The 27,913-nt window shown below is 43.0% G+C and overlaps 1 protein-coding gene and 1 long non-coding RNA gene across 2 annotated transcripts in view; one reads left to right on the top strand and one right to left on the bottom strand.

Moving 5' to 3' along the window:
- si:ch211-207d6.2 (sickle tail protein homolog) overlaps nt 1–21,383 on the top strand; it is a 110,123-nt gene extending 88,740 nt beyond the window's left edge. The window contains exons 22-25 of the mRNA XM_037787735.1: nt 2,029–2,121; nt 11,984–13,975; nt 15,892–16,020; nt 21,259–21,383. Coding sequence (XP_037643663.1) covers nt 2,029–2,121; nt 11,984–13,975; nt 15,892–16,020; nt 21,259–21,285 — 2,241 coding nt within the window. The 3' untranslated portion in view covers nt 21,286–21,383. The remainder of the gene's footprint in view (nt 1–2,028; nt 2,122–11,983; nt 13,976–15,891; nt 16,021–21,258) is intronic.
- Nucleotides 21,384–24,119: 2,736 nt separating this feature from the next.
- Nucleotides 24,120–24,502, bottom strand: LOC119498811. The gene is made up of 2 exons (XR_005209189.1): nt 24,385–24,502; nt 24,120–24,269 (listed from the first exon to the last, which is right to left on the bottom strand). It is a non-coding gene; the product is annotated as an uncharacterized LOC119498811 (long non-coding RNA).
- Between the last annotated feature and the right edge of the window lie 3,411 nt (nt 24,503–27,913).

Raw genomic sequence — 27,913 nt, 5'->3', positions numbered from 1 at the left:
ACCAGGTATTCACATAGTTTGTGATGCAAGATATGGGGTTTAAATTTCAATTGGGATTCAACCATGAATATCATGCAGTATGAATACATATTTAGTATAGAACTGTTATTACCTCCGCCAAGGCCGAAGGCCTAGGAAGGAGGTTATGTTTTCACCGGCGTTGGTTTGTTGGTTTGTTTGTCTGTTATCAGGATTAATCCAAAAGTCCACAATGGATTTGAATAACATTTTGGAGAGCTGGGGTGTGGCACAATGAACAATCCATTAGATTTTGATGGCGATCCGGCTTCAGGAATATTTCTAAGGATTCCGATCACTGGGTATAACACATGCGCAGTGTAACTGATGACGCGTTGATGACGCGTCACCCCGCCTCTTTCCTTCAGAGAGAGACAGAAGGCCTCTCCCATTTCGGATTTTATACGGCTCGACTCCTCTCCTCGACTCCTCTCCTCGCGTCTTAGTCACGCCCACGGGAGATGCGAGTGGAGGAGGCGAGGAAAAGACATGAGGAGAGAGGAAATATGTTTTTAGAGACATGAAGCGATCTTTCCTCTGAAGCGTCACGTGAAGCGACATCCGTTTCTGATGAAAGCAGCTGATCACAGCTGGATCAGCTGTGGCTCAGAGGGGCTCAGAGGGTAGAGCAGGTTGTCCAACCATCGGAAGGTCGGTGGTTCGATCCCCGGCTGCTCCGGGTCACATGTCGATGTGTCCTTGAGCAAGACACTTAACCCCAAATTGCTCCCGAAGGCATAGCCATCGGTATGTGAATGAGTATTTAGATCAGGTCCGGATGATCAATGTTGGCACCTTAGTAGCCTCTGCCATCAGTGTGTGAATGTGTGTATGAATGGGTGAATACTGACATGTAGTGTAAAGCGCTTTGAGTGGTCGGAAGACTAGAAAAGCGCTAAATAAGTGCAAGTCCATTTACCATTTACCAACACAGCGTGCTCTCAGTCGGCTTTAACAGCTGTAGAGAATGCTGATGGAGTTTATGTCTGAACTGATCTAATACTAATAAAGACACTCAGTTCTTCTCAGTGGCAGAGCAGCAGTGTTTCCTCTCTGTAGCCTGTTACCTGTTTAACAAACGACTGCACATGAATAACAGCAGCTGCAGTCCTGCTTAGAGGACCAGGAACCATCTCTACTGGAACAATATCTTTATATTATTTATTCATTATTAGCATCTGTAGTTATTCATATTCTGACACTAGAAATTATGTATTAGGCTGAATGTTTGAGGGAAAATGTAAATGATATAACTCATATCAAACCTGACGTTCAGGAATTATCAGCCTCATGTGACTGAATGGAAATGAGGATAAATGATGTAAAAGGTATAAAAGACAAACCCTCCTTCTCTCTCTGACTTTAACTGGATACTTAATAAAAGTTAACGGGGGAAATAACAAATGATCAAAAGAAAACTCTTTCTAATAAATGAAGAAAGTTATTCGAAGTCCGTTCGTTGTCAGCTCTTATAAAGCTCCTTCAGTGTCAGACTCCTTCAGTGACGGTGTGTGAAGCAGAGATACTGCAGGTCCTTCTGCTGCTGGAACACTTCACCATCAACATGGTCCGTCTGTTGTTCACACCTACAGTTAACACAGATTATAACTAGATGGTGAATCAGAAGACAACTAAACTATAAAACTTTTAATCTGTGGTCCGTCTTCACTCTGGTATAAAACTGCAGTGATGTTGACGTATCAGATCAGTCTGATCAGCGCAGCGTCCAATCAGTAAATGATATCCAATAAGGGGGCGTGTCGGTCGGTAAAATCATACTCTCCGAGTGCCATTCTAGTCTTTACTGTTCTAGGGCCAGTTGGCTGCTTATACGTATATGAGCTCACAAACTGAACCTTCAAGTTCAATTTGATATCATGAACATGTGAAAGCATTAATAAAACAGTATTTAGCATCCATTGCATCCTAGTACCTCTGACCCCCTGTCAGAGACAGGTAACCCTGTAACCTTAACCCTCACCATGGACCCTCTGCCCCCCCTTTCACCAGGTGTTTCACATATGCACTATGAGGGATGCAGGGAGCAAAGGTGTGGTTGAACTCTCAGCCTCTGAGCTCCAGAGTAGAGAGATGAAGTCTGAGGTAAAAAAGAAAAGAAAAACAAGTCTAACAGCACTAATTAATAACCACTTATTAGTAACCACCTATTAATAACCACTCAATATTCACATCAGACCTTTTAACTCAAACCTCAATATTTGGCTCCCCAAAGTTATAAGTGCATGTTTTAAAAAGTCTGCTGACTTTTATTAGGATTTAAAGTTAACATCACTGTGTTCTGTATATAAACTGGAAAAACAAAGTTCAGAAACTTGTTTTTTTTGGTGGATTATTTCTCTGCTGTATCAATGCTAATGGTCATTGTATTTTACATGGTTGGAAAGCCTGTTTATTTACCTTCACAATGATGTCCAAATGTAAGGATCATGCATTTGTGGGATGAGCAGCACAGCTGATTATGTGGGTAGCGCCCAAGAAAAATGTTCCAAAATGCTCTGTCAATGGTAAACAGTGTATTCTCCTGTTGGTACTGACTCTTGTTTTGAGTTGTTTGGTGGATTGGATGATTGAACTCTCTTTCAGTAACAAGGAACAAACAAGACATATTGATTCATTTAATACACTGTCAGGAGCCTCAGTAGTGGTGGAAGATCCATACGCAGCCACAACAGCCTGGCACCTTCTCCTCATGCTGGTCACCAACCTGGTCACACGTTGCTGTGGGATGGCGTTCCATTCCTCAACCAGGATTGGTTGCAGGTCAGCCAGCGTGGTTGTGTTGGTCACTCTAACACGTACAGCACGCCCAAGCTGATCCCACAAGTGTGGAATTGGGTTGAGGTGTGGACTCTTGGCAGGCCGTTCCATTCTCTCTACTCCCACATTGTGGAGGTAGTCTGTGATAACCCTGGCTCTGTGGGGGCGAGCGTTGTCAACTTGGAGGATGAAGTTAGGTCCCAGATTGTGGAGATATGGTATCGCCACTGGCTGCAGAATCTCATCCCGATATCTCACTGCATTGAGATGGCCTTCAATGATGACAAGCCTTGTTTTGCCAGTGAGGGAGATGCCGCCCCCCACCATGACACTGCCCCCACCAAAAGCTGTTACTCCATCGGTTCAACAATCAGCATAGCGTTCTCTCGTCTCCATACTTTAACCCTGAAGGGCAGTCATTGCAGGCTTCCTGGTAGCCTTATGAGAATACACTGTTTACCATTGGCAGAGCATTTTGGAAAAAAATTCTTGGGCGCTACCGACATAATCAGCTGTGCTGCTCATCCCACAAATGCGTGATCCTTACAAGTTGGACATCATTGTGAAGTTAAATAAACAGGCTTTCCAACCATGTCAAATACAATGACAATTAGCATTGTAACAACAGAGAAATAATACACCAAACACAAGTTTACGAACTTTGTTTTTCCAGTATATATATATAACCTGTATACAGCCAGAAAAAGATCATTTTAATCCACAATGAGTTAAAAGTCTGAATGTGTGTTCTAATGTTAACCATCTCTAACCAAATTAAACCAATTGTTTCTTTAACTAGTTATTATACAAGTAATTGTTTTTTTTATTTTCATCATTCACATTCATGTCTAGCAAAGTATCACTTTTACAGAATATGATAACATTAATAACATTAATGTTTGTTTCTCACTTTGCTCACCTGATTTGTGGTTTGGAGTGAATATGTTCCTGCTGCTAACTGACGACAGTGAACATTTATGGATTAACGGCTTTGAGGCCTTAATATTGACTAACTGCCTCTCTGTGTCTGTCATTTGTATCAGTAATAAGAACTCTGCACTCACCAAAGTATTGGCTGTATTAGTCGCTGTCCCAACCGATGGCGTCGTCGCCGAAGTGTAGCGCTCACCCTCCGGTTCCCCCTCAGGTTCCCCCTCAGGTTCTCCCTCTGGTTCCCCCTCAGGTTCCCCCTCCGGTTCCCCCTCCGGTTCCCCCTCAGGTTCCCCCTCAGGTTCTCCCTCCGGTTCCCCCTCAGGTTCTCCCTCAGGTTCCCCCTCCAGTTCCCCCTCAGGTTCCCCCTCCGGTTCCCCCTCAGGTTCTCCCTCCGGTTCCCCCTCCGGTTCCCCCTCAGGTTAACACTCTTAGGTCTGTCAGCACTGTTAGCGCTGTTAGCACCGTTAGCGCTGTTAGCACCATTAGCTGTGAGCCACCATTCGCCATGTTGAGAGCCGTTGAGAGGCAATAGAAACGCTGCCAATCCCGTATTTCGTACCTTTAACGTATGTCAGTTAGCTTGTGATCTATTGACAGAAATGGAATATAATATTAATAAGTGTGTTTTCTTTAGCGTATAATCACCTGATAATAAGAGTTACCTTAGAATGAGCCGTTTATATCTACGTAGGGAGCGGGTCCTCTCCTCAGAGTCCGCCATGTTGCTCCGCCATGTTTCAACAGTAGCCCAGAACGGCTTGGGCCGAGGTCGATAACGTTACTCGCCAAGTTAACCCCCGTCACTCCACTCAGCAGCAGGAAACCAGACACAGAGAACCTCTGTTGGTCTGGAGGAGCTGCAGCATTTATTTCTGATCAAACTGAAACTTCCACTGAACATTCACTGATGTTCTCAGAGCTCAACTAACTCTGTCTTCTGCTCCGCTGTTCGCTGCTCAGTTGCTCGCTGTTCGCTGCTCCGCTGTTCGCTGCTCGCTGCTCGCTGCTCCGCTGCTTGCTCACACACATTCAACGCCGCTCTCCGTCTTGCTTCACCACTCACTTCCCACGTACACACACATTCTACACACTCTGTTCTCCAAATGACCTATACTCTTACAACAGCTGTAGAGAGGGCCATTCGCATATTACTCCTACACGCTTGGTTAGAATCTGCAACCTCACCACTAGGTGTCACTAAGTCGAACACACTGATCCTTTACCAGGGAAAAATGGAAGAAACCTCAGGAAGAACAACTGAGAAGGGATCCCTCAGCCTGGACATGTTGTGTGTACAGAATATACAAACATAATAACATTATAATATAGACAATCCGTATGACAAAAATGATTCGTAGATTATGTGAACATATGTGAAAAAGACAGATCCAGGAGGATATGTCTCAAAACAGCTAGAGCCTGATTCACATGACATCCTCTCCACCACGGAACCTACAGAGAAGACAGACAAATACACAAGAGGCAGAAAACTGAACAAATAGAAACTCATTTGTAATAATAATAATATGAATTATCCTTTAACAAAGTATACTAAGGATCAATGTTTTATGGATGGAGAGTGTCTACCGTAGATTCACACTAACACATGAACAATATAATATACTTGCAAGAGAAACCTGATTTATTTCTTATTTCTGATTCTGCTGACATGAAATCAGAAACGCATTACCTTTCTGTAACCTCCATGCCTCTCTTCTTCTTGGAAATCATAGTAGCCATGGGTTGTCAGATTATCACTGTCCTGAATATCTTCCCCTAGATCTTTGCTCATATACGGACTGTACATACTCTGCCTGTCTTTTTGGATTAATAAACGTCTGCTCTCCAGCCTGCTTTGGCTTCTCAAGACACACACACACACAAGTTATGGCCTTTCACGAAAGGATATACTGTACTCTATGTAATAATGGACTCTTCAAGCAGAAGCAGTAGCGACGATGTTTATCGTATATCTCAAAAGAAGATCAAATATTGGATACAGACATTATTACAGGAAAGACAGCAAAGCAGGAGTGTAGCATGAACCATCGGTGCTTCAGGGGCTACTTTAGGATGACTGCTGGGCACTTCTTTTCTGGACCTCTTCCACTCAACAGTAAAGCAGACCACGGTGTGCACATTACATTAAAACAACAGCCAATGATGTATGTTTTGCTGTTAGCTAGCATACCGATGGCGAGCAAGCAATTATGCAGCCAACTATCTTGTTTACAACAGCAGGCACCAGACCTTACCAGACCAGATCCTACATGGCTTTACTTTCACAACCAATATTACCACTTCATTACCACATGTCATTTCTGACACGTATAATGTCTGTAGTACAGAGGTAGCCAACACGGTACCCGCGGGCACCTGGTCGCCCGTAGGGACCACATGAGTCGCCCGCAAGGCATGTTCTAAAAGTAGCACTAGTCACCATGGAGCTCCGTCTAAACATTTTAGTTGCTGTTCTTTTTTAATCAAAAATGCTTGCATTAATGTAGATTTTAAAATGACAATATTTAATATCAAATTTTAAAAACAAAAATGTTTTATGTATATATGAACTCTGACCTTGCCTGAAGTCAAAGTTCAATATTGTGCGCATGTCAAACCGCATCTCACTCTTTGCTGAGACCAAGGCCTATGGAAGGAGGCTGGGACACGGGTCTTGGGGTGTGGGGTACAACGCATGCGCAGTGTAACTCAAGCTGCGGTAATGCATTTTGATTGGCTCAATTTCGGCGAGTGCAGATCAGATTTTACTGCGCATGTGTGGTACCCCAAATCTATGACGTATTGATGACGCGTGTCCCAGCCTCCTTTCTATAGGCCTTGGCTGAGACAAGGAAGCGGGCGCAGCTACGATGGGGAGCTAGATGTGGTTTTTACCCCCCAAACTAAAGAAAACATGGCAGAAAAGCGAAAGAAAACATACTATTTTCACAATGATTGGGAGGAAGAGTTCTTTTTTTACGACAGTGAAAGAAAAATGTGTGTGTCTCATTTGCGAGGCAACTGTTGCGACGGCAAAGCGGCACAATGTGGAGAGACACTGGTGATTAGTACTAATGTAATAGGATTCATTTAAAAATGTGAAAGAGTTGATTTTTTTTATCTTACATAACTGATCATTTGTATAAACATGGGACAGAGTTCATGATTTGTTCAAAAATGTTACAAAGGTAGTGGTTAGTACAAACGAGACATGATTTGAAGATATGACAGTTAATGATTTCCAAAAAATGTTAGAAGTGATAATTTGTACAAAAATATAGCAGGTGTGATTTTGAACAAAATGCTACAAATGTTCTTATTCATACAAAACTATCAAGAAAGATATTTACAAAAATATCAGAGATGTGAAACCTCTGACTTTCAAATGTTGAAACAGATTAACAGAAATAAATGTTGCATGTTTAAATATATCTGTGTTTCCTACCACATATATTATTATTATTATTATTATTAAAAGGTGATTTGTGCAACTTTGTTATTCAAGAAGTTTGTATCAAACAAGTAGCCCTTCGTACTACTCAGTACCCTTGAAGTAGCTCTCAGTTTCAAAAAGGTTGATGACCCCTGCTGTAGTATAACACTAGCTAATGCACTGAGAAATGATTGGTTCTCCATATACTGTATAGCCCCTTGACAATGAAGTAAGTTTACCGCTCTGTTGTAGGCTGAATCCAGTTCAACTGCTATCCTTCCCCACATGTTCTCTTCATAGTCATTGTCTTTATAATCTTTACTTTGTTTGTCAGAAAGGGCATTATGTTCTCCATCTCTGTTGTTGTGTGACTGTATAATTAACGGAATTATGAAATCTATTGATCGTGTGAGCAAAAGCTATTATTTTATCGGTTACCAGAGCTCTACGAAAGAAAAAATGCACCATGAAATAAGAGAGTTTGGGACTCTGTGTGGATAGATTATAAAGATAATTATTATTATAATTATTGGTGTTTAGAATGACAGCGGATTGTCTCCAACAGCCGTCCTTGAACCGCAGCGTGACGCAGCCAGATTCGGTGAACATTGACTTTAAGACTCTGATCTCTCATTGAGGCTGTACTGTAGGCATGTCTTTCTCCTGTTTGTCATTAGACTCCATTTCTATGTAGATTTCCTTTCCTTTCCTTGAAGTGGATGAAATGAGCTGCCGTAGAGCTTGGCCAGAATGAAAACTGAACTCAGTGAACTATTAGCCTCCATTGCACACGGTAGAGAAACATATAGACATGAACCTGTACGTTCACAAAGGCCTTCTTCTGCAGTGCAGCTATTACCAGTTTACTTCAAGTTTAACAGCTACACTGACCTTTTGACTCCCTGGCAGCTCCACTTGCAATGACCTCTATAAGGCTGATGTAGGATAAATCTGACATGGAATGAACACGACATGAGGCACTTTTGTTAGTCAACTGAGTACTTAATCAAACTAAAGGCATAAAGTAAACCAATAATCGATTCTAAGGTCATCATGCTATCAAATGTACCTTGAAATGTACATACTGAGGTATACATAAAGTCACAATTATGAAAAAAGTAAACGAAAAGGCAAAGATGATAGTATACCTATGTACTGTATACACACGTGGACAAAATTGTTGGTACCCTTCCGTTAAAGAAAGAAAAACCCACAATGGTCACTGAAATAACTTGAAACTGACAAAAGTAATGATAAATAAAAATGTACTGAAAATGAACTAATGAAAATCAGACATTGCTTTTGAATTGTGGTTCAACAGAATCATTTTAAAAAACAAACTAATGAAACTGGCCTGGACAAAAATGATGGTACCCTTAACTTAATATTTTGTTGCACAACCTTTTGAGGCACTCACTGCAATCAAGTGATTTCTGTAACTCTCAATGAGACTTCTGCACCTGTCAACAGGTATTTTGGCCCACTCCTCGTGAGCAAACTGCTCCAGCTGTCTCAGGTTTGAACGGTGCCTTCTCTGAATGCATGTTTCAGCTCCTTCCACAGATGTTCAATAGGATTTAGATCAGGGCTCATAGAAGGCCACTTCAGAATGGTCCAATGTTTTGTTCTTAGCCATTCTTGGGTGTTTTTAGCTGTGTGTTTTGGATCATTATCCTGTTGGAAGACCCATGACCTGCAAATGAGACCAAGCTTTCTGACACTGGGCAGCACATTTCGCTCCAGAATGCCTTGATAGTCTTGAGATTTCATTGTACCCTGCACAGATTCAAGACACCCTGTGCCAGATTCAGCAAAGCAGCCCCATAACATAACCGAGCCTCCTCCATGTTTCACATTAGGTACAGTGTTCTTTTCTTTGTATGCTTCATTTTTGCGTCTGTGAACATAGAGCTGATGTGACTTGCCAAAAAGCTCCAGTTTTGTCTCATCTGTCCAAAGGACATTCTCCCAGAAGCTTTGGTGCTTGTCAATATGCATTTTGGCAAATTCCAGTCTCGCTTTTTTATGATTTGGTGTCCTCCTTGGTCATCTGCCATTTAGTCCACTTTGGCTCAAACAGCGACGGATGGTGCGATCTGACACTGATGTACCTTGACCTTGGAGTTCACCTCTAATCTCTTTGGAAGTTGTTCTGGGCTCTTTGGTTACCATTCGTATTATCCGTCTCTTCAATTTGTCATCAATTTTCCTCTTGCGGCCACGTCCAGGGAGGTTGGCTACAGTCCCATGGACCTTAAACTTCTGAATAATATGAGCAGCTGTAGTCACAGGAACATCAGGCTGCTTGGAGATGGTCTTATAGCCTTTACCTTTAACATGAAGGTCTATAATGTTCTTTCTAATCTCCTGAGACAACTCTCTCCTTAGCTTTCTGTGGTCCATGTTCAGTGTGTTACACACCATGACACCAAACAGCACAGTGACTACTTTTCACCCTTTAAATGGGCAGACTGACTGATTAAAAGTTTGAAGACACCTTTGATGCTATTTACAGGACACACCTTAGTTTAATATGTCCCTATGGTCAAATTATGTTCAATCTTTTCTAGGGGTATCATCATTTTTGTCCAGGCCAGTTTCATTAGTTTGTTTTTTAAAATGATTCTGTTGAACCATAATTCAAAAGCAATGTCTGATTTTCATTAGTTAATTTTCGGTGAATTTTTATTTATTATTACTTTTGTCAGTTTCAAGTTATTTCAGTGACCATTGTGGGTTTTTCTTTTTTTAATGGAAGGGTACCAATAATTTTGTCCACGTGTGTATAAAGGTGTGCTCACACCTCTTCACCTGACCATCGATACAGGCTCAACCTTAGCTATAACACAGCACAACGCCATCCGGGCAAAACGCTAGAGTGACCAATCACATTCCGTCAACTCTGTATTCCTGCTGTCTCGCTCACAATCATGGCTACTAAAACCAGATAACGTAGTTGCCTCTGTGATAACTTTCCAGAGTTGTAAAATCCTGTCTCTGTTGTCATCTGTTCATCCTCCAGACTCACTGATCTGTGACTCAAACTGGACTTCCTGGATTGTGTTTCATTGTCTCACTGGTACCTGAAACAACACAACCTCTACTTTGTCTTGACGCAGGGTTCTTTTTTTGTCTTTCATGCAGATACTGCAATTACTACCCAGCACCTGCACAGATTTTAAGGGTGTGCATGTTTCAAGTTTATTTGTCATATGCATTTAAAAGTACAGTGAAATGCAATGAAATGCATTTTACCCTGGCTCTCTCTCAGCTCGTAAAATCTATAAATAGTACACTAGATAAATACTACAATGAATAAGACAATACCTGAGAATACAATTATAAAACAACCTAAAAATCATAAAAACATCCATAGAACAATCCACAGCTCTGCATTCATTTAGTGCTACTGTTCAACAGTCTGACCGCCTGAGGGTAAAAACTGTCTCTGAGGCGAGAGGTCCGAGCTCTGATGCTCAGTAGGCGCTTCCCTGAAGGGAGATAAGAGAACAGAGTATATGCTGGATGACTTGTGTCCTGCATGATACAAAGAGCTTTCTTCTTACAGCGAGTGGTGTAAATGTCCTGTAACTGTGGTAACGGTGATTCAATCAATTTAGATGCTGGTTTCACTGTACTCATCAGGAGTTTGTGGTCATATGATGTAATGTTGCCAAACCATACCAGTATGCACCCAGTTAAGATGCTTTCTATTGTGGACCAGTAGAAGTTGATGAGGGTTTTAGTGGACATACCATTTTTCTTTAAACACATCAGAGGCCTCCTGGAGAATGCCCAATATTTCAATTCACCCATTATATAAACTTAAGTCTTTATTTTTGATTTGTACATACATTACATCTCTCTTTCTACGTAATATTGGGATATAAAAGACTGAATTTAATATTTTTTTTCTTAAAGGGTAACGTTGGTATTTTTCAGCCTGGACCCTATTCTCCCATGGTTTTTGTGTCTAAGTGACTAATAGGAACAACACTTTCTGAAAGTGGTCCAGTATTGAGGGAAAACGCTGCAGACGGCGGCGGCTGTTGCTCAGAGGTAGACCGGGTCGTCCACCAATCGGAAGGTCGGCAATTCGATCCCTGGCTCCTCCAGTCCACATGTTGAAGGGCAAGATACTGAACCCCAAACTGCTCCTGAAGGCTGAGCCATCGGTGTGTGAATGAGTATTTAGATCAGATCCTGATGGGTAGGTTGGCTCCCTGCATGGCAGCCTCTGCCATCAGTGTATGAATGTGTGTGTGAATGGGTGAATGCTGACATGTAGTGTAAAGAGTTTTGAGTGGTCGGAGGACTAGAGAGGAGCTATATAAAGTCCATTTACGGCAGCCGCTAAACAAGCTGCGAGGGCAGTGAGCAGCGTCAATGTTACGTTACGTCCACTAAAAGTTGTTGTTGTTGCCACTGACAGGTTCAGACTGTTATTAGAAGTGTCTGACATTTGTAGAGTGTCCGCCCGGCTGGCACTCGCGTTTCCACTGTTGTCTTCTGCAAAATTTCAGAACAAGATTTCTCCTTGAGCAAGACTCTTTCCATAATGCTGTCATACACTTCTAATAACAGTCTGAGCCTGTCAGTGGCAACAACAACAACTTTTAGTGGACGTAAACTGACGGTGAGGAGTTGCTCCTGCCGTCTGCAGTGTTCTCCCTAAATAGTGAACCAGTTTCAGAAAGTATTGTTCCTATTAGTCACTTAGACAAAGAAACATGGGAGAATAGGGTCCAGGCTGTAAAATATCAAAGTTATCTATTAATTCCCAGATTATGATGTGTTTAACCTTGCCTTTTCTAATTATAGGTGACTACAAAACTGTCAAATAAGACTAATTTGTCAGGTGGGAATAAGCATTGGAATGGAGAGGTGAGGACATCTCCAACATGCCAGGCCAATCTGAAGCCTTCATCTGACAACCAGTCAGCTCATCAGATGGGAATTACACATGGCTGCCCTCATGGATTCATTACAGCAGTTGGCCTGGAAGAACACATTGAAATTAGGAAAGACTATGTAAATCCTGATAAGACGAAGGAGGAAGCAGCAAAGAATGTGATCAAACAAGTGCCTTCCTTAAACTGTGCAACAATAGAGAAGGTCGAGGTGCCCCCACCTGTAACTTTACAAGATGTTCAGACTATCCAGAAGAATGAGGAGGTACCAACACCAAACCCAAAGAAAGCAGAGAAAATGGAGGCCCTTACAGTTACAACTTCACAAAAAGAAAATGATCTTAGAGTAAAAAGTCCTGATCAGATTAGCGAGGAGGTTGTTGGACAGGTGTGCTCCCCAACCACAGCAGAAAAGAAGGTCAAGTTCACAACAATTGTTACTCTACAAAAAGAAAACACTCAAGCTACTGACATCACAAGTTCTGACCAGACAAACAAAAAAGTTGTCAAAGAGGTACCAGCTGAGAAGAAGTCAAATTTGATGGTAGTAGTAACTTTACAAAAACAAAACACCCCAGAGGATTGCTTGATTGAGGTCCAGCAGGATCAGTCCCTGAGCTCAGATCAGGAGTGTGTAGCTTATTCTCCTGTCCCCTACAACCACAGCAGCATGCAGAAAAACCTGGACGCAACAGTGCACGAATCCAGGGACCAATCACAATACACAGAAGAAGGAAGTAGCCTGAGCCCCGATATTTGGGACAATGAGGGACCTCCTCCTCCACCACCTCTGACTGGTAAAATCAGCCTTAGAATCTCCAGGGCCAGGATTCCAAGAGTCAGGACACAGCCCAAAGAGGAAGACCAAGCTGAAATGAGTGGCTCTGACATACAGACTGTAGCTTGGGACAGCACTGGTGAACCCACTTATCTGGCACATGAGAACCAAGGGTTTGAGGACAGTGAATACTCTGATAAGAAACCTATTATCGTTTTCTTGAATGAGCCTATGGACATTGCGTTAGCCTACAAGCGTCTGTCTACCATCTTGGAATGTGAGGAAGATCTTGATGGGGTTCTCCCTCCAGAACATATTGTAGATGAAGAGGAGTCAAAGCAGGAAGAAGAGAAACAGGATGTGAGAAAAATTTGCATCAACCAAATGAGTATGGGCTTAGACCTTAAAGACGTCACAGGAAATGGTCAGATTTCTCTACATATGCAACATCAAAGACCTCCAGCAGATAATGTCTCAATTCATGAAAACCAAGACCAGGGTAAACCGGACTCACTTAGAAAGCCAGAGACCAAAAGGAAATTCAAATTTAAGTTCCCCAAAAACAAACTGACTGCAATTAGTCAGGCCATTCGAACAGGGTCGACCAAAACAGGAAAGAAGACTCTCAAGGTTGTTGTCTATGAGGAAGAGGAGGAGATAGCATCAGACAGCAGGCCAGTGAAGGAGACCAAGAAGCAGACAAAAGAATCCAAGAGGTTTGAGACCAACAGTCCCAAACAATTCAACTTCGGTGAAGGCAATGACAGAAGCATCAAGGTGTCCCCTCCAACTGATACCAGACACCCCCTGGGTGCGCTCTGCAAGAGTACATTTGACTCTATTGACAGTCTACAAGAGTCCATTAAACAGTTGGAAATCAGTGTGGACAGTATGTCTTCCGCTTCCTCCCCCTCCAGCATTGTGTCTTCACCTCCTCAGTCCCCTGATTCTTCCTTTGACTCCACTGACAGAGCTCAGCTTAAAGGCAAAGTCAAACGGGAAAGGGAGAGAAGCCCATCTAAGAGGCCAGCCTCTCAGATCCTCAAGGGCCCAAATCCACCTCAGAGTAAGAGGGCCAAACCACAGCCTCCACACGACACAGGGAAAACCTCCATCAAGAAACAGGTCTGATGTTCCTCTGCCTGCGGAGCTCGCTTGCTTCGGTGATGTTGGGCTGGTGGCGGGCTCTCTACTCTGTCTGACTGTACACATACTGTATGTTTGGTGTTATATCATTCATAGCCAGGGGGTCATTTTGTGTCTTCAAGCAGAGGAAGTAGTAATTCTTACCAGGAAGGACAAACTGAGTTTTACTGGTTTGTCCGTGTAGCCTGAAGGTTAATGTATTTTCTTCAAAGAATGGCTTGACATGACTCTGTGGTCATTGGAAACAGATCGGTTCTGGTTCAATGACATATGCAGTAGATAAGATGGTAAATATGACTCTCTTAAGACAGCTCAAAGGAAGAGTGCTAAATAAGCTAAATGTGTGTTCAGACTGAACAAGACACATGTTTTTGCCGTGTGTAACTCCACAAAATTTGACGGCTGGACTGTCTGTGTTTATACAAACACTATTTTTAGCTTTAGCCAGCTAGCAATGTGTGCACCAGCCATGTGTGTGGAGCAGAGATGGGTACTCAAGTCTGCGACTTGGACTTGAGTGGCACTTAAGTTGCACACAGTAACTTGAGACTCGAGGGAGATTTGGGACTCGTGAACAATCATTCATGATTACATCAACAAACACAAGGCTTTCATCCAGGAGGCCACTGGTCTTGTCCCGTGCGTTAAGTTTCACTTTCACTTTACAATCAGCTGGTGTCCCGTGTTCACAACGTCAAGTCACATTTTCACTATACAAACGTAGTAGTTTTTAAGCCCAACCATGTTGTTTTTTTCCTAAACCTAACTAAGTGGTTTTGTTTCCTAAACCTAACTAAGTGTTGTTGTTTAATTCACACCATTAAGGACGTCTTCTCGTCACTCGTCTCATTCGCTCCAGTTGAAATGATTTGTAGGTCGTCGTCATGTTATTACATTCAGTGTTTCCCATTAATTACAGAGACAGTAGACCTGCCACAGTTTCATAATGAACCGAAAATATTTTTACACCATCTCGGCGGGTCAGGGATGGCCTCCCGGTGTGGGAGGATCCCCTCGTGGGGAGACCAGCTCTAGGTCTACTTGGAAAGGCCCGAGGTGAAGGTGTCTCTCTGCTCCGACGGTGAGCTTTACAGCAGCCCAAGTCATTTAACATGCTTTGTGGTTGTGACTTACTTCTGTGTCATCAGCATTCATATCTATACAACCACTGTTTATGATTGAATTTACTGCACAAAGTTGTTTAAAAGAGCACAAAGTTCTTCATAGATCTGGCCTCTTCATTTTGCTCTCAAATTGCACCAGATTGATGCCAGATGATAGAACGTTCATTACAACCAGATGAGACTTGAGACTTGACTTGAGACTTGCAAAAAATGACTTGTGAGCATCTCTGGTGTGGAGTGTCTGTGCTCTGTTTGAATGACAGCTCAAACTCTGACTGTTCCCAAAGCTTACCATGAACTTTAGTTCTCTCTCTGTTATTTCCTGCCCAGCCTTCCCTTCCATGAACTGCTGCTTTGGGATAAACGGGAATTTTTCACTCCATTTAAAACATTTTCAGCTCCTGCAGATGAGTTTTTGCCTCAGTTCACATCGCCCAGCACACGTTTTCTGTCTGTTTGCATCCAATCCTGTCTTTGATCACGTTGCTTAATATTGTCTAATATTGTTTAACATTGTCATTGACACCTTACTGTTTGCCCATTTCAACCTGCACTGATGACTGATATACCCCACTACTCACAGTATACTACTCAAATGTACATACATGGAATTCATCTCTGATTTTAATTTGCAGCTTGAATCTGATGCTTTTGACAGTTTTTTGTTTGTGTTGCAGCTGCTACCGTACATGCTACCTATATATGTTTTTCAATGATTGCATAGTCCCAGCCAGCACTAACTTAACTTTTGTTTATGCATCTCCTTGCTAGACTTCCAGCAGTAGCACCAGCTCTTCTGCTCAGCGATCCCACACCAAGTCTCGCCATTCGCCCTCCTCTTGCTCACCAGAGAAGACACCTAAGGGCCAGCAGCAGGCCTCCCAGCAGCAGCCCAGCCAGGTAAATGAGCTCTGAGAGACCTGAGCGTAGCAGCTCTGAATCAGCATAGACTGAAGGAGAATTATTGTAATGCACCACCAAATGGCAACTGTATGTGTGTTCTTCATATAGCAGATTAAACAACCTTAGTATCAGTACATTCAACTACTCAGTGGTAACTAACAGAGGGTAAACTTAAACCTCCCATCGGTGATTATCATTATGTAAATGACAACTCAAACAAACAAAAACCTGCTCTCTGTTTACCATGAAGTTACATAAATATTCAAATCTGAGTAGACTCTTGATGTACATTAAAAGCTAACCATATTAACTTAACTTGGTCCCTGAAACAAGCAGGTATCAAGCAGAAGCTTCGGTCGGAGTTAAAGGGTAACTTTGGTATTTTTCAGCCTGGACCCTATTCTCCCATGTTTCTGTGTCTAAGGGCGTATTCACACCTGCCTTGTTTAGTTGGGTTGAATGGAACCCAGGAGCGTTTACCCTCTTGGTGCGGTTTGTTTGGGCAGGTGTGAACACAGCAATCTCACTCGGGTGCACACTAAAACAAGCGGACCGAACGAACTGCGGTACGGTTCGGTACGCTTCGTTTGTGGTGAGAACATGATCCAACCTCATTCCGACCCAACTGAAAAAAGCATTGTGCCTTTTTGGATTAAACCAGCTCCAGTAGCGAGCTGCGCTGTGCACGTCAACACCAGACAACATTACTACAGTAGAGCCTACGCTTGCCCTCGCTATTCACATCAGTACTAAACAGGTGTAACGTCAGGCTGTGTTGAAGACCACGGGCATACCTGACGGATATTTTCGGCAGATGAGCATGTCATAGTTTAGGAGGGTTAATGCACGCCTCCTCCTCCGTCCTCCGTACGTCTTGATATGTGCCTTCGGCGACTCCAGAGCATCAATACATTGTTTTCCAGTCGCCTCATTTTAGAACTGTATCGTTGCCTTGAGTGAAAAATTGCTACGAGGTAAAAAAAAAAGGACCAAGATTAAGCCGTGTAGTTGTCCCTCCATTGTTGCGTTCTGGAAGTCTGCTCTTCTTTGTTTAATTCTGTGAGTTTTCCGGCATGGAAATTCTGACCAATTAGAGAGCAGTTTCTTTGCACAACAAAATTTTGGTCCGCTTGTAAATGCTGCCATGTGAACACAAACCAAACTCGAGGCAACATGGTAACAATTTTTCCCTGATTCTGACCAGAGCAAATGAACTACAGGTGTGAAAACGCCCTAAGTGACTAATAGGAACAACACTTTCTACACTAGCTTAACGGGCTGTAATATAATCGCTCGGGGCAACTCCTCACCGTCAGTTTACGTCCACTAGAAGTTGTTGTTGTTGCCACTGACAGGCTCAGACTGTTATTAGAAGTGTCTGACAGCATTATGGAAAGAACCCTACAGAGAAATAAAACATTTCTCTGACCTTTCACTTCCTGTTTGTCATTGTGTCATGTGACTTGTTGCCAGAAGACAACGGTGGAAACGTGAGTGAGAGTTGGAGAGAGGAGTACCGGTGTTGTCAGAGCTTGTTGTGTTGGAGTACAGAGAGCGTAGCTTAGTGGTATCTAAAAGATTTCCATTGTCATGGCTGAGTATTTAGAGGATTTCCACAATGTGGATGAGATGCAAGGTTTCAGAAGGAGACTTCTCAGAGCAAACAAACAGACGGGATCAAGTGAAAGGTCAGAGAAATGTTTTATTTCTCTGTAGGGTTCTTTCCATAATGCTGTCAGACACTTCTAATAACAGTCTGAGCCTGTCAGCGGCAACAACAACAACTTTTAGTGGACGTAAACTGACGGTGAGGAGTTGCCTCCAGCGATTACATTACAGCCCGTTTAGCTACTGCCGTCTGCAGCGTTCTCCTTCAATACTGGACCAGCTTCAGAAAGTGTTGTTCCCATTAGTCACTTAGACACAGAAACATGGGAGAATAGGCTCTAGGCTGAAAAATACCAACGTTACCCTTTAAGCCATTTGGAGTAAATCAGTGTAAATAAATTAAATAGAGAATCAGTCTACTGAAATATCATCTAAACTAGATGTTTTAATTTCAACAAAGTACATGAGCTATAGATAGATTAGAGGGGGAACTGGGTACCATCAATTGTATGTTTTTAGCAACAGTAGAACAATCAGTCGAGAGCTGAGTGAACCGTATTTGACTGATTTTACTGATTGCAATGAGTTTTGGTGTAGAGGTAAGTTCTGTGGTTATTTTGTGGGTTTTCCTTCTTCTGTTTATGGCTACGGTCATGTTCCTCTTCTCCTTGGCACACTTCTTTCAAGATACACTCAGTACTCAGTAATGTCCCCATATCCATCATTAGAAACTCAACACACTTGACGGTTGAGTTTCTAGATCAGAGAATGGATCTTGACCTGCATGTAACCTGCATGGTAACTGTGTACAACCGTTGTTCATCTGGCAGTGAGGTGTGGAAATATTATTTGGGTGTCAAAAACTCAAACAAGGACACACAGAAGCCACCATTTACAGATATTAATAATCCAGCCGAAACGTCCGTCATTGATTACCCTCACATTTATATCATGAAGGATGACGTCATCATGTACGTTGTGCTCGGTAGCGCCACTGTTGAGTGAAATTCTCTCGATGTCAAATCTCTAATGACATGTTGTAGTGATTACAAAATAATCCAAGTTATTCTGAGAGAAGAAAAAGTAAAAAAATACATATTTCATATATTTTAATATTTTCTGTCATAGACAGTTTGTTTGTCCATTAAATTTACTTTTTATAGACTGATACTGATAATTGAAGAGAAATAGTACTGTACTTTGTCTTGTCATTCATGTGTGTTACTACTGTCTTTGGCCAATAGTGAGATCATTAACTTAAAGTGACTGTTTGTAACTTCTTACACGTATAAATCATTGCTGGTCGGTGTCCCATGCGCGCTCGAGTGTGGCTACGCTGTTCAGACTCAGACTCCAACACAAACTACAGTGAAGTGCCAAAACCTCTTGGTTGTATCCAGTGAAGCCCATCTGTTAAACAGTGTTGGCCGCGGTCGGAGGACGCGGAGGAGACCGTAGCTTTGATCTCCATGACCGGAGTCTCTGCTGTACTCTGCTCCTCTGCCTGCCTTCACTTACACACCGCGCTCGTTCTGTCTCGCTCTCTTTCGCTCCACACATGTGCATGTGCGCACACTCCACACTGCAGAAGAGTTAGTTTAGCTCTGAGAATATCTAGTGAATGTTCAGTGGACGTTTGTGCAGAAATAACTGCTGCAGCTCCTCCAGACCAACAGAGGTTTCCCGTGTCTTGTGAAGTGACGGGGCTCCGCAGAGAGAAACATTATCGTCTCCGACCAAAACTCTGGCGTCTCCCCTGTTCCCTCCGTCTGCGGTCGGGAGGCTGAGGCAGGAAAAGCCAACACTAGGATCAGCATTGATTCATGGAGAGACCTTCGTCTGGTCAGCTAACATTACTGCCAAGCAGCTGAAATATAGAGTGATATTGTGCTTTTAGCTGACGTGTGTCTCCTCTCTGTGTTGAGCGATGCTCGTTCATGTCTATTTAGAGCGAGCACAAGCGCGAGCAACAAGACGCTGGGACCCAGGGTTACCTAGGGTTAACCCAGGAAAGGATTAGGATTACCCAGGGTTACCTAGGGTAACCAAGGTGAGGGTTAGGGTTACCCAGGGTTAACCCAGGAAAGGATTAGGGTTACCCAGGGTTACCTAGGGTAACCAAGGTGAGGGTTAGGGTTACCCAGGGTTAAACCAGGAAAGGGTTAGGGTTACCCAGGGTTAACCCAGGAAAGGGTTAGGGTTACCTAGGGTTAACCAAAGAAAGGGTTAGGGTTACCCAGGGTTAACCCAGGAAAGGGTTAGGGTTACCCAGGGTTAACCCAGGAAAGGGTTAGGGTTACCCAGGGTTACCTAGGGTTAACCCAGGAAAGGGTTAGGGTTACCTAGGGTTAACCCAGGAAAGGGTTAGGGTTACCCAGAGTTAACCCAGGAAAGGGTTAGGGTTACCCAGGGTTACCTAGGGTAACCAAGGAAAGGGTTAGGGTTACCCAGGGTTAACCCAGGAAAGGGTTAGGGTTACCCAAGGTTACCTAGGGTTAACCCAGGAAAGGGTTAGGGTTACCCAGGGTTATCTAGGGTTAACCAAGGAAAGGGTTAGGGCTACCCAGGGTTACCTAGGGTTAACCAAGGAAAGGGTTAGGGTTACCCAGGGTTACCTAGGGTTAACCCAGGAAAGGGTTAGGGTTACCCAGGGTTACCTATGGTTAACCCAGGAAAGGGTTAGGGTTACCCAGGGTTACCTATGGTTAACCCAGGAAAGGGTTAGGGTTACCCAGGGTTACCTAGGGTTAACCCAGGAAAGGGTTACGGTTACCCAGGGTTACCTAGGGTTAACCAAGGAAAGGGTTAGGGCTACCCAGGGTTACCTAGGGTTAACCAAGGAAAGGGTTAGGGTTACCCAGGGTTACCTAGGGTTAACCAAGAAAAGGGTTAGGGTTACCCAGGGTTACCTAGGGTTAACCCAGGAAAGGGTTAGGGTTACCCAGGGTTACCTAGGGTTAACCCAGGAAAGGGTTAGGGTTACCCAGGGTTAACCAAGGAAAGGGTTAGGGTTACCCAGGGTTTACCCAGGAAAGGGTTAGGGTTACCCAGGGTTACCTAGGGTTAACCCAGGAAAGGGTTAGGGTTACCCAGGGTTACCTAGGGTTAACCAAGGAAAGGGTTAGGGTTACCCAGGGTTACCTAGGAAAGGGTTAGGGTTACCCACAGGCTGACAGCAGCAGCAGAAGAGCAGCCGGGGACAGTAACCGTTGTGTCTCTAAGATCAGCATTGTGCCGTAACTCTGAGAAACACCCATCTGCCTCTCTGTCCACTCCTCACTGCTCAGACACCACCGCTAGCTTCCAACACCTCTCCTCCTCCTCCCTCTCTGCTTCTTCACCTTCAGCTTCTTCCACCTCCTCCTCCAGGAAACACTCTCTTCTGTCTCCCCCTTCAAAGTGTCCTTCTCGTCCGTCTTGTCCTTCCTCGGCCCAGCGTTCCAGGCAACAGGCTTTCTTGTGTCCTCTCTCCTCTTCCTCCTCGGTGAGAAACTCCTCCTCCAGTTCTCCATCAGACTCCCCACCTCACTCCCCCTCTCCATCCTTGCCTTCATTTTGTTCCTCCACTCCTCCTCACAAGTCTTTTATCACGTCTCTGAATCTGAGTCATCTCTTCCCCTCATCTAGCCACGTCTTGTCGCCATCCCACGCTAACGTCAGCCCGGCCCAACATGGGCCTCGCAGCAGCAACAAACGCCAGCAACGCCTCGTCCTCATCTCCACCTCCACCTCCACCTCCACCTTCCAACACAGCTATTACTCTTCATCCTCCTACTCTTCATCCTCACCCTCCTCCTGCTCTCTGTCCCCGACCTTCTCCTCCTCCTCCCCTCCTCCCCATCATGGTGAGTCATGGGGCGAGGAGTGTCCGAATGTCAGCTTCCAACCCCAGCTGTCCGGGCCGTGGCAAAAAAGGCACCGGAAGTCCAGCTGGCCGAGTCCTGTGCACGGCGGCAGCGGCAGCCTCAAAGGACGCACTGTGATGTTTCATCTATTATTTAGGCTTTAAAAACATGTAAGTGCAGAGGGAAATGGGTAGGCCATACCCAACTGATGAAAGAAGCTAAGTTGCAGTGTGTTCCTGCAGAAATAGCATGTGATGTTTACCTTTCAACATTTTTGGATGGCTTGTGGACAAAGATGTGGCTTTTAAAACCTTGAAAAAATACAAGTCCGACCCTGATCTCCTTTTTAAGTCCAAACGTGTCATACGACATGCCTCTAGTCAGTCCCCCTCAGAGTCCGACCCATACATTGGTATGGTTGACATTATTGGCTGGTTTTAGCTTATCCCAGATGTTTCTCTATCGTCAGTAGGGATGCACCGATACCGATATCAGTATCAGGTATCGGGATCGATACTGTGCTCATGTACTTGTAGTCGTACTCGCAAAACGGCTCCGATACAACGGCACCGCTACCACTTTACTGTGTTGCGCCCGAACCCGCTGGGCCGGGATCCCACCTTAGCCGGCTCACGTTCATTGCGCCACGGGGTTTTACTTGCACCCTCTGACTCGCGCGTGCTTTAGACTCCTTGGTCCGTGTTTCAAGATGGGTCGGGTGGGTTGCCGACATCGAACCCTGGTGCCTTTTATGTGGGCCGAGCCCCGATCTGGCAGCACAACGCGGTTGGGGCGCACTCAGGACAGTCCGCCCAGTCGACAGTCGCACATGGAGAAGGGGGGAGAGAGGGCGCAGCGAGCCCTTTGTCCACGGTGTCCGGCGAGGTCCGGGGGGGAGCGCTGTAAAGCTGCGGCCGCGAGCCACTTTCGCCCCGAGCCTTTCCAAGCCGACCTAGAGCCGGTCGCGGCGCACCGCCTCGTAGGCGGGACTCCCCAGCCTGCCTTGTGTCGCTCTCACCCTCCAGCTGGCTGTTAACGAGGGTCTTTTGGCACAGAGAAGTACTCGTATCGGTACCCGGTATCGGCGAGTACCCAAATGTAAGTACTTGTACTCGGTTTGAAAAACAGTGGTATCGGTGCATCCCTATTCGTCAGTAACAAACTGCAGCACAGGCACACCAAAGATTTACTGAGGTCATTTAAAACTGCATCTCTTATCTGGAACATAACCTGCTGCGGAGCAGGTCAGGTGTTCAGCATCAGTTACCATGGCGATCCACCCCGGTAAGAAGTGATCCACCATCGTAGGACTGAAAAGCCCTGAAGGGTTAACCCTGAAGTTACCTCGCTGACCCCAAATCCTGCTTCGTAGTACAGACCTCTGGCTTCTGTTCTCTTGTCAGCTAACAGCACATGTTGGACAAGGAGGAACATCACTGTCGAAAAATATGCAGACCTTTTAGAAATCTTTTAGAAGCCACTTTTATAAAAATATTTATTAGGACATTAGCTAGTGAGTTACAGCTCAGAAGGTTAGGAGAGAAATCTATTCAAATAATACATTATTGTTATTATTATTATTATTATTATTGTTATTGTTATTGTTATTGTTATTATTATTATTATCATTATATACCTGCTTGGTTTGCTTCTACTCCAACATTTCCAGTCTTTCCACAACCCCACCCCCCCTGTGACTTTTATCAGTCTCTTAATGTCACCTGGTGGACGCTGCGATGCAGCCTAGACCACCTTTAGCTGTGTGTTTTCAGGATATCTGGACACGATAATAATGCGTTAACGCAATTGATCTTTCGGAGGTTGTAGCAGCTCAGTTTTAAAGCTCGAGTGAAGATACTGGTAACTAGAAAACCTGCTGAATCCATCGGTACCATGTTATACTGATAAATAATATAATAATAATAATAATATTAAATAATGCTCCAAACTTGCGCAAAAGTTTTGGTGAGGAAAAACTGTCATGTTGGGCTGCAGTTTGCCATGTTATGATTAGAGCATATTGTTTCATTTTAAATGCAGTAACTGTGAGGGTTTCTGGACAATATCTGTCATTGTTTTGTGTTGTTCATTGATTTCCAATAATAACTATATACATACATTTACATAAAGCAAGAATATTTGCCCTCTCCCATGTTGATATCATTTGAATCAGTGGCAGACTCCGGCTGTCTGGGTCTGTCTTTATCATGTTTTATCTACCATTGATCTGAATATTGAATAAAAGGGTGAACTTCAGACTAGTTTTATATAATTCCAGCTTTGATTGCCACACACTTCATCAGCAGAGCATGTGATGTTGGATTACTGGTGTGTCAGATACAGGATGTGTGTTTTATTGAACGCTGTTGAATAGATTTCTTTGAAAAATAGAGGTTATGATTATCAATATGCAGAGTGTACCCAAAGACAGTCCTATACAGACTAACCTGTGTAAAGATTACATTGTGTCTATGTAGAGTTTATATGGAGACATGATACAGATCTATTAGACATATGGAGCTTCTTTCAACATAGCTGTTGTATATTGTATTATGCAGAACCGTTTCCATTTGTAGTGAGACTTTTGACTCACTCTTACCAAACAGAAAGAAGTTGGTGTTTCTTGTTTATTTCTTATTTGTGGTATAAGTTAATTGACAATGCTGAGTTAGTTCTTTATCACAGACACCTTCAGACCGTCTGCAGGGATGAATCCATCAACAATAAAGGAACTCTCTGGAAAATCTGTTTGTCAGAGTCAGATGAGACGATAACGTTTGGGCCTCGGGGAACCTGGGTCTCAGTCCTCGGGGAACCTGGGCCTCGGGCCTCGGGGAACCTGGGTCTCAGGTCTCGGGGAACCTGGGTCTCAGGCCTCGGGGAACCTGGGCATCGGGCCTCGGGGAACCTGGATCTTGGGCCTCGGGGAACCTGGGCCTCGGGCCTCGGGGAACCTGGGTCTCAGGGAACCTTGGCCTCGGGCCTCTGTGAACCTGGGTCTCAGGCCTCGGGGAAACTGGGCCTCGGGGAACCTGGGTCTCAGGCCTCGGGGAAACTGGGCCTCGGGGAACCTGGGTCTCAGGCCTCGGGGGAAACTGGGCCAGCAGCAAACACACTGGGACATATAACATATATACACATAAAACATAAATACACATATAACATATATACGAATATAACATATATACACATATAACATATATACATTTAACATATATACACATAGAAACATATAACATAATACATATAACATATATACACATATAACATATATACATATAACATATATACACATAGACACATATAACATATATACAAATAACATATATACACATATAACATATAGACACATATAACATATACATATAACATATATACACGTATAACATATGGACACATAACATATAGACACATATAACATATAAACACATATAACATATATACACATATAACATATAAACACATATAACATATAGACACATATAACATAGACACATATGACATATAGACACATATAACATAGACACATATAACATATAGACACATATAACATAGACACATGTAACATATATACACATGTAACATATAGACACATATAACATATAAACACATGTAACATATAAACACATATAACATATAGACACATATAACATATATACACATGTAACATATATACACATAACACCAACAAAAAGCATCATTTGCATTACGGAGCATAAAGCAGCAAACTTACCTACTCAGTCCAGCTCTAGGCATGATGGGAAATACGGACCATCGCTACAATATATAAATAAATATAAATAAATCCGAATGTGGTCTGCAAACTACAAGTAGCCTACAGATCGGATCTAACAGGAAGTAACTATTTCTGTGAGTTCCTGTAAACATTATTTGAAGGCTGCTGGAAACTGTCCGACTTGACTGCAGCTTTTGGTCATCGCCGTCTGCTGCTGGTTAGTTGGGTTAGGTGTTATTTATTTAAGATAGTTACTTTGTTACGTTACATGATTATGTTATTATTTTAACCCAAGCGTGATACAAGGCTGATATGAAACATATTTTTGCTTCATAAACGTCCACATTCAACATATCTGGTGGTTTGCAGAACCTTTTTTCTGGCGACTGAATTGTACAGGACGCACAGATATAAACACTGATTCAATTTCTCATCCGACTCTGCATTTATATTTCCTAAAATGTCAGCCTGCTCTTTTACAGATTTTTCTTTTCTGTAAGGCAACAACATGAGCTAAAAACATAATCTGTATGAATCTTTTACTGTGATCTGTTTATATAAAAGGCACGGTTTAATACAAGCCTTCACTTGTATGTAAAGAGTTTATTTCTTTTGTTTCGTTGTTGTCAAAATCTGAACCTGTGCATGTCACTCATTCTGAAACTTGTTGTAAATAAGTGTTTTCTTTGATTTTGTAAGCTGTTGGCCCTCACACACCTGAGCTTCCTGTGACGTTGGAGAACTAATAAAGAGCTTCCAGAGTGTTGAGACATCAGCTGCTGCTGCTTTATTTCACAGGACAGTGCTGTGCTGTACCAGTAGAGGACAGTAGAGACACACCAGAGTCCTGATGGATCCTCACACCTCTGTTCTGATTCATAGAATACACACCGCTTCACTATCACTCATATAACTAATGAGTCAAGATCAAGCTCTAACTAGTATGTAGGCTCTGAAACATTTTAATATTAGTAACAAAAATATATATGTTTATGTATGGCATATTTTTACAAACGGAGTAAAAGATATGCTGACTTAGTAAAGTTTAAACACTTGAAAATAATAATTAAAAAAGTAATGACATAATCTCAAGAATCATTTCCTGAAGAAGATATGTGTGATTGCTGTGATGCTGATTTGAGTCAGTGTATTAAGTTAAGGATGATAGACAATGGGCTGTCAAACACTTCAATTTATTGCTGATGTAGCCGGAATGGTCTGCAGGTCCCGACTACACTGCGTTGTGTTCTGGTGCACAATCAGACACTGGACACTGGCATGTCTTATTGAACTCAGGTTTATTCCTGTTTTGAGCCCAGAGAGAGCAAAATGCTGTCATATGTTTTTTATCCTCACAGAAACACACCTCTCGCAGTCAGATTCAATGCAGACTCACTATAAACTTGAAACTAACTCAAGACATGTAAATAAAATAAAACACAATCAAATATAAATGAGTGTGTCATTACTTTGTGTCTCTAATTACATGACATTCAATTATATTATTAATAACAATTGGCTTTAGGCTTTGCCTACAATAATGCCATGAAATGTGAAATAAATCATGTGTGTTTGTCATTAAATGACACACACACAAAAAAATACATATTCCATGAAAAAAACAATTTTACAGGCCCCCACGGCTGTCATGAAAACTACCCTGTACCACAATCACCTCATACAATAGACCTAAAATGAATAATATATTTACTGAACGTGGTAATGGGAGTACAACATATAACAGTACTCCCAATACCAAGGATAAACTTAGAAACAGCGGAACAAGTGAGGGATTTTGGTGAAATGAATAAATATTGCAATAGAACACATACCATAACAAATAAAAATTACAAATATTATTTACTGTTACTTCTGTTACACTCACCCCTCTTTAATTTCGCCAAATCCCGAACATACAGAGGGTTGTGCAAAATGAAAAAAGAAATTTTACAAAACACAATGTTCACATTCATTCGATCCAAGATAACCCTGGGAATCTAATTCCCCAAACAACATACTAGCTACTTGCTAAGTAAGTGCAGAGAAAACAGAAGTTGATCAGGCTACTGCTTCTCCTAATATATATGATGCCTTGTACACCACATGATGGCACTTAATCCCATCAATGTGAACATTCTATGATCCAAACCAAAAGAATACATGTACTGAATAAAAACACAACACAAAACTCATGTCTTCTCTTCTGCTCTGTTTAAAACAAGGTGAGTAAGGACTGTGACCTACTGTTACTGTTACAATACCCCTTGTGAAAGGTTTTTGCGCCATGTTCTCTATCAGGCGATTGACTGCTTTAACAACCCTGCCTGTATGTGTTCTGACTACGCGCCTGTCAGGCCCTGAACCTTGTGTAGGTATCTGACTATCAGTCACTGTTGTGGGTGAGATGATGTTAAAGGGCTCTGTCTCATCTAGGTCAGGAATGGTGGCTAAAGGGTCAACATCAGTGTCAGTCGTGTATGGTTCGGAACTGGAACCAGGCAAGTCTCTCACAGGTAAGGTTTTCTTTCTTTCTTCCTTGTTTCCACCACCATTGGCAGGATCAGACTGGGGCCTTGCAAGTGTCAGCTGATCAGAGTCTCTGGGTGGAGAGTATGACATCTCAACCTCCATTCCTGACTCTTTATCATCTCCCAAACACTCACAGTCAACATCAGATGACGAGCATATCCATGAGTGCGTA

The sequence above is a fragment of the Sebastes umbrosus genome, chromosome 12 (assembly GCF_015220745.1).
Source record: "Sebastes umbrosus isolate fSebUmb1 chromosome 12, fSebUmb1.pri, whole genome shotgun sequence".
In the NCBI taxonomy this organism is placed as follows: Eukaryota; Metazoa; Chordata; class Actinopteri; order Perciformes; family Sebastidae; genus Sebastes; species Sebastes umbrosus.
Note: the sequence above shows the minus strand (reverse complement) of the source record. Positions and strands in the feature narration are given on the sequence as shown.